The sequence below is a fragment of the Nicotiana tabacum genome, chromosome 19 (assembly GCF_000715075.1).
Source record: "Nicotiana tabacum cultivar K326 chromosome 19, ASM71507v2, whole genome shotgun sequence".
Lineage (NCBI taxonomy): Eukaryota > Viridiplantae > Streptophyta > Magnoliopsida > Solanales > Solanaceae > Nicotiana > Nicotiana tabacum.
This window is the reverse complement of record NC_134098.1, coordinates 137,221,900-137,232,664: the sequence shown is the minus strand read 5'-3', so window position 1 is coordinate 137,232,664 and position 10,765 is coordinate 137,221,900. Positions and strand designations below refer to the sequence as shown.

General features: G+C 37.7%; 1 protein-coding gene and 1 pseudogene across 1 annotated transcript; one reads left to right on the top strand and one right to left on the bottom strand.

The window, feature by feature from the left end:
• Positions 1-685: 685 nt before the first annotated feature.
• Positions 686-1,760, top strand: LOC107815313 (putative rRNA-processing protein EBP2 homolog; annotated as a pseudogene).
• A 2,832-nt stretch (positions 1,761-4,592) lies between these two features.
• On the bottom strand, positions 4,593-9,565 carry LOC107815315 (uncharacterized). Its single transcript, XM_016640874.2, has 2 exons — positions 7,200-9,565; positions 4,593-4,779 (listed from the first exon to the last, which is right to left on the bottom strand). Exon 1 carries the CDS (start codon positions 9,043-9,045, stop codon positions 7,255-7,257), a length of 1,791 nt encoding a protein of 596 aa, XP_016496360.2. The 5' UTR covers positions 9,046-9,565; the 3' UTR covers positions 4,593-4,779; positions 7,200-7,254.
• Positions 9,566-10,765: the final 1,200 nt, after the last annotated feature.

Sequence of the window (10,765 nt, the reverse complement as noted above, 5' to 3'; positions counted from 1 at the left end):
TTTTTACGTGAAAAACACCTGACTCAAAAGGTGAAAAAACCACGACCTACTTCTTAGTAGGATTTTCTCAAACTCTCCACTAAATCACTGAGCCAAAAACTGCATTTACAAAACACTTTTGTAAACCTAGGATTAACTTTAATCCCGTTGTGGCAACCAGCCTCTAACTGTTGCGACAACTTCAAGTTAACTCTAACTTGAATACTCTGAGTACCTATTACAATTGCCTCTAGATAAAGCTGAAAGGTACAATATGAAAACACATACTACAATTGAACTAGAATAAAAGACAGACACTTGGAACTGGTTCTATCTGGTTCATGTAGTTTCAGGTTTGCACATTTGAATCACACACGAATTGCTTGCAAAATGCCTTGCTATTTTTCTCTCAACCTACGTTTAACTTTTGCTTTTGTGCGTGCCTATAAAACGAGAACATCCTGCTATATATAGAGTTAGTAGAATGGGAAATAACTAGAGTTCTAATGCTACTCTTCCTTAGTGGAAGAGTTCTAGTTGATCTCAACTTCTAACTCTTCCCTTATCTTGGATAGTGTTCTCTTTGAGTAAGGAGTCCTTCTCCTTATCAATTATGCAAACTTTTCGATCAGGAGATATCAATTATACCAAGTTAAGCTTATCTCCTTCTCCTTCACTTGCATCCCACATGCTCGAATCTGCCAGTGTCTATGCACACAAGGATGGACTTAGTTCATGCCTGAGCTTCCTTTGTCAATCTTCAAAACAAACTTTCACTTGGGCCAACACATAGAATATGTAGTACAAATAGAAAGAGTTAGCTCTCTAATATTATAATTTTTGTTCTCACCAGGAAGTGTGAGAGTATGATGGTTGCGGATGAATTGGGCATGATGAACCCGGAGCATGAGGATTACGAGCCAGAAACTGAATCAGAAGAAGAGGATGAGCAAGTTGTAAAGTTGGCTGAACCTTCAAAGAATGCTGTATATAACTGGGATGGTTTATTTGACAAGCTGAGAGATTTCGGTTTGCCTGATGGTTTGGATTGGAGTCGCAGGCTTAACTTCGACAAGAAGGAGGAGCAAGAAGGGGTGGATGTGAATGATGACTGTGCCAAGGATCTCTCTTTCTACATGCAAGCGTTGGAGGGTGTACGCCGAGCCTTTCTCAATTTTCAGTCAAAGGGTGAACCTTTTTTTAGACCCTGTGATTATATGGAAATGGTGAAGCCTGATACTCACATGGAGAAAGTCAAGGTCAAGACTCTTGGCTGAGATGAGGAAGATTCCGGAGGTTGCGGAGAGGAGAAAGGCCAGAGAGAACAAGAAACTGGCCAAGGAAGTAGAGGCACAGAAGATGAAAGAAAGGGCTAAACAGAAGAAGCAGGAAATTGAGTCTGTTAAAAAGTGGATGAAGAAGAGGCAGCAGAGTGGCTTCGATAAAAAGGGTGCTGGCAGCCTGGATTTGGCTATTGATGAAGATGGGACTAAACCCTTTCTGAGGTCAAATAAGAATAGACCCTGGTGTATCTCCTGGAGATCGTTCAGGAGGAAAGGCGACATTTGGTGGAAAAGGGAAGGGGCCAGGCAAAAAGAGGAAAACCAGGGAATTCAGGGACTCCAAGTTTGGATTTGGTGGGAGAAAAGGTTTGAAAAAGCAGAATACTGCTGAAACTTCCAATGATTTCAGAGGATTCCACAAGGGTTAATTTCTTGCAAATAAAAAACACGCCAAGTGATGATTCTGCTTATTACCTTCTAGACTTTGTTACAGTAGACTAAAGTTATTCCTCTGTGATGTGGATGAAATTAATGTTTAATTTAGAGCTTTTACCTATTAAAAAGAATGAATTATTGTCACTTATCGTTAAGATGTTTGCTAATTGATGCCTGTTTTTGCCTGGCCTTGAAATTTAATCATGTCTTAGCTTGTCTTCTTTAGTTTACCATGTATACTGCACAGAATAGTAACTTCTCCGTTGGATAGGAGTCTGTTTTTTTCTGTCATCTCATTTGTTTTCTTTTTTCAGTCTGCAAAAGTTGCTAGTTCTCTCCGTCTCAGACTCTCAAAGACTATGATTATTTCATTATTGCATTCACATTAGTTCTATCTTTCAGTAAATTTCCAGCTAAAAATTGATGAAACCGTGACTTTTTGGTCATCTGATACTTCTTTTATCAGGAAATCATGACCAGAGCTGCCCCCTGAAGCTCCATCCACGTTCAGTTTATAGTGTCCTGCCCTTGGAGCATACAACTTCACTTGTGTTGTGGTTATGTTCTTAGTTTTCCAGATCTTTCTGTTGGTAGAGTAAATTCAGTACTTCCCACAATAGTGTTTTTTTTTTTTTTTTTTTAATTTTGTTTCTGAGATAGGGATTTTTTATCTATTAAAATAATCTCAGTTTTGAGTTAAATGAACAATAAGCTCGTACCATGTACTAAAATAATTATTGAAAGTGTCATTTTCTGCATTTGGAAAATCAGATCATGCGGAATGAGGAGATAACAAACGTAGAAGTGTCTCCTTATTCCCCAGTTTCAAGATATTTCGATTTTGGGGTAGATAGAGCATACTCATTAGGCATCGCGATTAAGCAAAGGATCTCATGGATCAGAAATACCTCTGCCTTCTAATAGAAAGGGATGTAATAACTTCCGGTGTTCAGTTGTAACTAAGCAAAATTTATTGGTGGATTTTAGCTTTAGTGGGTCGGATTGGGTGTATTGGCAGGTTTCCATATTTTGTTTCGGTGTTAATTATTTTAGGACAAGTTATACATTTGGGCGGTCGCTGATTACATCTGTTAGTCAAATATACACCGATTATGTATAAAATATGCATATTATACATTAATATACATTTACATGGTATTATTTTATAGAGCGACTGTATTATGTAATTTTTTCATTATTTCATCTGGACACATTTAAGACCACAAGTTTAATAGAAGGCCAGCTCGGTACACAAAGCATCTCACGTTCAATGTAGACAACCTACCCTAATGTAGACAACCGACCCTAATGCAAGTTTAAGGCCACAATGTTAATATTTCTCTTAATAAAAAAACGTTTATAATCACATAACTAATATGACATTATTAAGACCACAAGTTTCAAAGTTTTATATTCACACAAATATTAGGACATACATGAGGCAACAAAATTTTAAATTCTTCCATTTTATATGAAATGTTAAGTCAAAGGATAAACAAACTGAAATATTCTTATATGAATTTGGTTTCTTGAAATATATAAACTATATATTTAATTAGAAGATTACAATTAATACCAAAGTTGAATCTTTATTCAAGATGCTTAATTTAGTCAAAGGTATGGAAATGTCGTCCCCATTCTCTTACTATTGCTGTGATGAAACCTCCCTAAGGCTGTTCGCTCAAGAAATTTTTGCCAGAAAGGAGACGACGAAGACGACAACAATGTTAATTCTCTTAAGAAAAGGGATACTAGCAAGTTCCTAAAAGAAAACAAAGCTTAACTAGCAGAAGATACTAGAGGAACTTTATCAGAGATGAAATAGAAGATCTGATTTATTTGTTTCAGGTAGTCATCAAATTGACATAAGCAGAGAAAGCTGAATTAAGATGCAAGCAAAAATTTGAACTATTTTTTTGGAGGAGGAGTCAAATTGACGGAGTTAGCAGTCTTAGTTAAGTTGCTTTAGAACTGCAAGACCATAATTTATTTACTCTCGTGTTTGGCTAGATGTTGTCATGTTTAGCTCACAAGCTTTCCCTCTTGTTTGTTATATCTACACCTAGGCCTTCTATCATGCTAGTTAGTAGAATTTATATTCTTTCCAAATTGCTGTCATTATTTCTATGCCTCCTACCTAGTCTGCTACCGTTGACCATATGTACTGCCTTGTTCGTTATTGTTATCTGTGTATTTTTCACTTTGTCATTACTGTTATTGGCATTTCTTTCACTCGGTTGGTACTGTTATACATATATTTGGCGAGGATGAGATAAATGCACAAAGGGTGTTGCCGTGCCATTGACTTGATATCTTGAATACATTTCTCACACTATGAAAGTCATGGAGTTACTATCGTGGTTATTGGTTATCGCTCTAAGGAAAGGATTGGTCGAGATATTGGGAAATGCTAAATTGTAATCTCTTCTAGTACTCATTTATTGCTTCGCATATTCGTTTTGTGTACTCTTTTTTCTGTTATATTGTAGTATCATTCTATTGCTCGTTTACTGTGCAGGTTATATCGGTGAGTATCTTTTAACTAAAAAGTCTCGTCACTACTTCACCGAGGTTAGTCAAGATACTTACCGAGTACATGGTGTCGATTGTACTCATACTACACTTTGTGTGCAGATTTTTGGAGCGAAGCTGTGGTGGATGAGAGGGGCCGACTCTGAAGATGTTCGTGCCTTCCGGATGTGGCTACCACTTGTCCTTGGGTAGTTCTAGATTTGAATTATGTTTATGTACATTTCAAACAATAGTTGTATTTATTTCACATCCGTTTTTGCAATAATCCCGTCTTAGTAGCTCATTTCTGTTGTGTGTTAAAAACAGTCATCTATTTCTGCCTCTTAATTTGTTTTAAGTACCTTATTTGTTTTACATTCTGAATTATCCCTGCATATTCTCTTACATTCTGATAAGCACAAGCACATACAAAATTCACTTCATGACCGTCTGTAACTTAAACAACACAGATTGCAACTTTCCAGGCAATGTACTCTTTATGAAGAAAAAAAATTCATCTACATTACACTACAGTATCTGATATCGGGTAGTTATTCACAGGTGTAGTTTCCTGCCAAAAACAAAAATCAAATGCAAATTAGAGATAAATCCCAGTGCAATGAATAATGTTGTCAAGAGATCAATGCACAACTTTTCATCCATAATTTCTCAAAGATCCTTATGATATATTGATGGGTTAAAAGATGCCCTGTATTATCGCATTCATTTATTCGAACAAAGCAAACTCCAAAGGGAATCTAGTTACCAAACAATTTTTCTTGTAAAAAAACGAGAGAACGAAAAAGAGTTAATGCTCATCAAAACCACTAATATTTTGATTCAATAAGAGACTGGTCTACTAAAATATGTCCCTTTCAGCAGCTATTAAGCCTATCACAAGCCAGCTTACAAATGCATATAACCTATGAGCTCAGCAGGATAAATGCTCTCCTTTGACATACTCTCTGCTTCTGTAACTAAGAAGACAACACACATACAAATAATCCCTCTCCCCCACCCCCGGCCCAAGGAGAACGGGAAAACATCCTATACTTCCGATTTGCTGAACAGCAAATTATATCCATTTTATACCACTGTGTACATTACGCCGAGAACATCAGAAGTGCATATTTAACAGAACATGATTTCCCTCCTACATATTTCTATTTGGTCCAAGGGGCACAGGTGAGTATGATGTCATAGTAATGAAGTTCTCTCTTGGAAGCTGCTTAATAAAAGATTTTTTGACGTCAGCTTTTATGAACGATATCACTATTCATTAATATCTTCATTGCATCTCTCTGGGAAGCTGCTTTTCATTCTAGGATTCTGAACTTTATGAGGGAATCACCTCTTATATATTATCCACAAAAACAAGACACCTTTAAAATCCAAAGCCTTTGCCCCCAAGGCTTTGGCCTAGTGGTAAAAGTGCAGTGCGTGATGTGTGGGTTAGGCGCATATCACGCGTTCGAGCTCTACCAAAGACAAAATCTTGGTATTTAAGTGGAAAAAGGTTGAGAAGCGGGCACATCATCCACCGAGTTTCAAACCTTGCACTATTTGCCCTCAGGAAATTCTCAGTTATCAAAGAAAGGTTCAAAGCCTTACAAATATGCAATCTAGTTATCACTTACCAATACGGGTGAAGCTTTTTCACTAGAGACATGGAGATAATGGACTTCATTTTCCTTACAGAATAAGTATATTAACTATTCAAGTTTGCGTCGGATTTCAATTTGATGTGACACATCGCAATATACTTGAAACAGGTCCAAGCAATTCAACTTTTTATACTAGAATGCGGTCTGTAAATAATTATAACTGTATCATCAGTGTTGTATGCTCAAAAGTGCCCAGAAAAGGAAATAGCGAGCAAGTAACAGGAAAGAGGGAAGAAAACAGATAAGACAAACAACTGGTCGAAAAGAGAAAAGTTGCTGTAGCTGAAATTACTGTCCACTCGGAGAAATCAATTCATAAAAGGAATTTAGGATTTTGCCGAGAAATGTGAGCTAGCCAAGCCTATTACGTTAGATTTGGGCGATTCCAAAATCTAAAGATAGTACTATGGCTCCAAACATCTTTCTAATTGTAAGATATCAATTCATCAGTTTTTGAAGGAAATGGCTTAGTACATTGTAATTGTAAAGATTACAAGATCTGACTGAAAATGGTAAATAGCCTTGTCGATTAGTTCTCATGTCCTTCCTAGTAAAATATTGCGTGTTCGAACTTTAATCATTTTATACCGAGAAAGCGGGACCACCGTCTAAGCCTAAGTACTCTTCCATATCTGATAATTTACATACACGACGGGGATTGAAAAGACCATATTTAGAGTGATAGAGAACCTATGATGCAACCAGAACAGTCAATCCACTGAGCGGAGCTTACATCCTTTACTTTGTGTAAAGTGTGTTCTGATGGCGTACCAATCAAGATGTGATAAAGCTATTTTTCGCAAAATCTATATAAATAGGGTGTATGAAGTCAATGGCCCGAGCCAGAGCACTCAATGGTCTAGGGTGACCAGTTTCACTTAGGTGAAACAATACGTTAAAATAGAAGTAACTAGGGAAAACAAAAAGATAAATTTTATTTTCAAAACTCCACGCGCATACCCAATCCAAACTTAGGTGAAACAATACGTTAAAAGGGAAGTAACTGGCGGTACAACCACAACTTCCACTCCCTTTTCCCTCATTAGTTTTTATCAGTTTTACATCTAACAGCTTCAGAACAACTTCAAATGGCAGACAATAAAGGGCAGCAGCAGCCCAAAAAAATGAAAGACAATAAACCGAAAGAGATTGTAGTTCATACAAGTCACTAAGTCAAATTCGGCACCGCATGTGATGTCCCGCCTCAGAGAAATAAAAAAAAAAGCGAGCTGAGGTAAAATGAACTTCACAAATGATAAACAACGCACTCATAGATCAAGATAAAAAGTACAACAAGATTATCAAAGAGAATGATGAATCCTTTTACCTGTATAATTCAGACTTCTGGCGAAGAACCACTAACGCAAGTACTAGCTCAAATGTCAGACATTTGATGATGTCCTGGATTCCACGGGCCAATTTGTAGGTATGCCGGGATCAGGGGTTGGACAAGGAAACGTATCTTCATGCACATCTGACACAGGCTCAGAGCATTTTTTCCTTTTGCTGTACTTTAACAAACAGCGGTCCTCCTGCGCATTGCAGCTTTCGGCCTGCATTGTATTTTTTGCACAAATCTCGCCAACAGTATTATCTCCATCAGAACTCAAGGGGCACAAGGTGATAGAATCCCGCAAATGCAAGTTATGCTGTGAACCTTCTCGTTGAGAAACTTGAAGACCACAAAAATCTCTACAGTCATCACCAAGATTTTGCTCCGCTTTAATAAGGTCAGATAAACCAACCCTTTCTTCGCACATCTTCCTCTTTAGTCTGCTCCGCTTGTAAGTAAGTAACTCAGCTTTTGAACAATCAGAATCAACACAAGAACCATGCTCCTTCATTATAACACAAGGTGGGGCCTCTGAACTAATCTGGCCGACTTTTTCCTTCAACCTAGTGCGAGAGTACACCATAACACAAGGAGGGCCATCTGAAGTAGTCTTGCCAACTTTTTCCTTCAACATTGTCCGAGAGTACACTGTAACACAAGGCAGGGTCTCTGAAATAGTTCGGCCAACTTTTCCCTTTAATCTAGTGCGAGAGTACACTATAACACAAGGCTGGGTCTCTGAACTAGTCTGGCCAACTTTTCCCTTTAACCTAGTGCGAGAGTACACCTTAAGCCTCTCACCTGAATCATTAGAGAGAGTCTGGCCCAACTCTAACAAATTACAGGACACATTACTTGATTCCAGCATTTCTGGAGCATCCACATAGCTGGAATTCGTAGGGCATAAGGTTCTTGAAGTTCGTGGCGAGCTGTTCATGGCGCGATGCAATTGAAACGCCAATTCTGCGTCATTTACAACCTCAGTTTCATTAGTATCATCACTGCTTATACTACTGCTTTTCAGCAACACTTTATCCTTATCCTTCTTGGAAGCAACTAATTCCGATGCATTCTTAGCCATGTTCATGGCATTTTTTGCCACGACAGCCTTCCGCAAAGTCTTATACTGCGCTTCCAGCGCCAGTACAACTGTCTTTTTGGCTTCAAAGTTACTAATTTCTTCAAATGGTTTAACATAACTACTAGTATAATTTTGTGTCTTCAACACATGCTTTTTACAAACCCCAATTGATTTCCTAAAGAATGTTGGAACCCAACAATCTATACAAACCGAAAATCCCGACTTTACCCCTACTTCTTCTTCTTCTACTACTTGTTCTTCGTCCCTAGACGAATAAGACCAAGGTGCAGAATTCCCATACCTGATAACACAGTCCTTGTGGACATGCCTTTTGCAGCTGTTGCATTTGAAACAATCAGAATCAGCCGTGTTGTTGAAACAGTAAGGGCATGTTTGGCCGGAATTGACACTCCTGATGCACTTCTTGCAAAGAAGGACTATCCGCCAAACGCTATCTAGGGTTTGAAGGCGGTCGCTGGGATCAGTGTGGTTGATTCGGAGACGGCAGCCGTGACAATCTGACAAATTGGGGAGGTCCCTTGTGACCCTTTTGGGTAATTGATCGAACGCGGATGATGATGACGAAGTCGAATTTGTGGAGTGAATTGGGGCGAAATTTTTGGGGTTCGTTGAAGGACTAGCGGTGGAAGATGGTGGTGGAGGTGGCGGTGGACGCGGCGGAGGATGGCGGAAACATTGTCTGTTTTCTTGATGCAGCGAAGGTGTCATCTTCAGGAGATCGTTAGGTTTTTGCGCCATAACCGTATTTTCTCATCGTTTCGAGTGGTAGGTTCACATAAACCGGCCGGACACGGTAATAACTCGTCGCTTTTTTTTCACCGTAATACATCATCGTTTTTAATTCTGTTGGGTGTTGGTTTAGTTAAAAAAAGGAAATGCAAATATCATTTCATGAATAGTATAAGGTACTCATAAAAATAGTATTTTCGATTGCATGTTTATTAGAGTGCTGAAGAGCAAATATTTTCCTAATAATTCAGTCCTCAATGCCTTGCATCATCCAAATGTTGGATATGATGAAGTATATTCTGGAGGTTTGAATTGTTGATTAAGTGATTGAAGTGGAGGGTCACCAATAGAGAAAGTGTAAATGTATACAAGGATCTTTCGATATGAATTTGAAGGTTTATGAATGAATGAATTAATTAATTAATAAGAATGTGCACGCAAGGAAAATACAAGAGTTATAACATAGGCTTTTTGATCCGGAAGGAAGATGTTAATGACAGGAACAGAAGATAGATTAATATGACATTATACAAAATCTAAGAACTATGTATAAGGTAAAATTGGGATGCTATATTAGGAAATGAGATGTTTAATGGTAGAGATTGAAGTTTTTCAAATATCCAATTCATAAATTCTTTTGTGATTTCCTTAAGACACCGGGGATTGAAATAAGCTTAAACATTTTTTACCCGTAAATGATGACTTGCTAAGTGAATGGGGGATGGGTTGTGTGAATTTGTCCTTCTGGAGAACAAGAATGTGGAACATATGTTATTTAGGTGCCCTTGTTCTCAACTTGTGTGGAAATTGAGTAAGAATAATTAGGATGATTTTGGAGAACATTAGGTGTACCTTTTCGTGTGCTGGTATCTGTTGGTCTCAAATACTAGACTTTTAAAAAAAAAATCAGCAGAGATACTCATTTTTAGTGTCATAGTTTTATGTTACGTACAGGTAATCAATGTACAAAAAGAACAAGAATGTAGAAATGATCATGCAGGTAATTACTAATTAGTGAACTTTTAGAACGATGGTCTAAAGTTATCAAAAAAACTGAATTATCTAAAAATAACAATAACCAAACTTTTGCCGATCCAAAGCTCAAAAAGATTTTTAGAAGGTTAAAAGGTCCGTTAAGCGCCTTAAAGCTATATCATAATAGATCCGAACACTTGCCCCAAATCACTTCCGGATCATAATTGTTCTAGTAAATAACTAAAGAAAACAGATAGATGGAAGATAGAGAAATAGAAGCGAAACGAACTAATTATAGAAATAACTATCTATCTTTAAGTTTCACTAATTATTTGAATGTTGGCAGGTCTCTTTGTATGTGTTGTCCGAAAAAAGGACTCGATGATTATTTATTCGCCAGAACCAGAAGTTAAAATTTTGGTAGAAAGGGATCCCATAAAAACTTGTTTCACGGAATGAGTCATACCGGGTCATTTCTCAAGACTAATAGCTAAAGGATCTGATACTACCACATGGATCTGGACCTTATATGTTGATGCTCATAATTTCGATAGTTATACCTTAGAGGAGATCCCTCGAAAAGTATTTAGTGCACATTTCGGTCAACTCTCCATCATCTTCTTCGAATAAGCATCATGTATTTCCATGTTGCTCATTTTCCTAATTATGAAGCGTGGCTAAGTGATCCAACTCACATTGGGCCTAGTGCCCAAGCGGTTTGGCAAATACTGAAACAAGAAATATTAAATGGTTT

Excerpts from the sequence above, each read along its gene's own strand:
- LOC107815315 (XM_016640874.2), bottom strand. The coding sequence starts at position 9,045 with ATGGCGCAAAAACCTAACGATCTCCTGAAGATGACACCTTCGCTGCAT.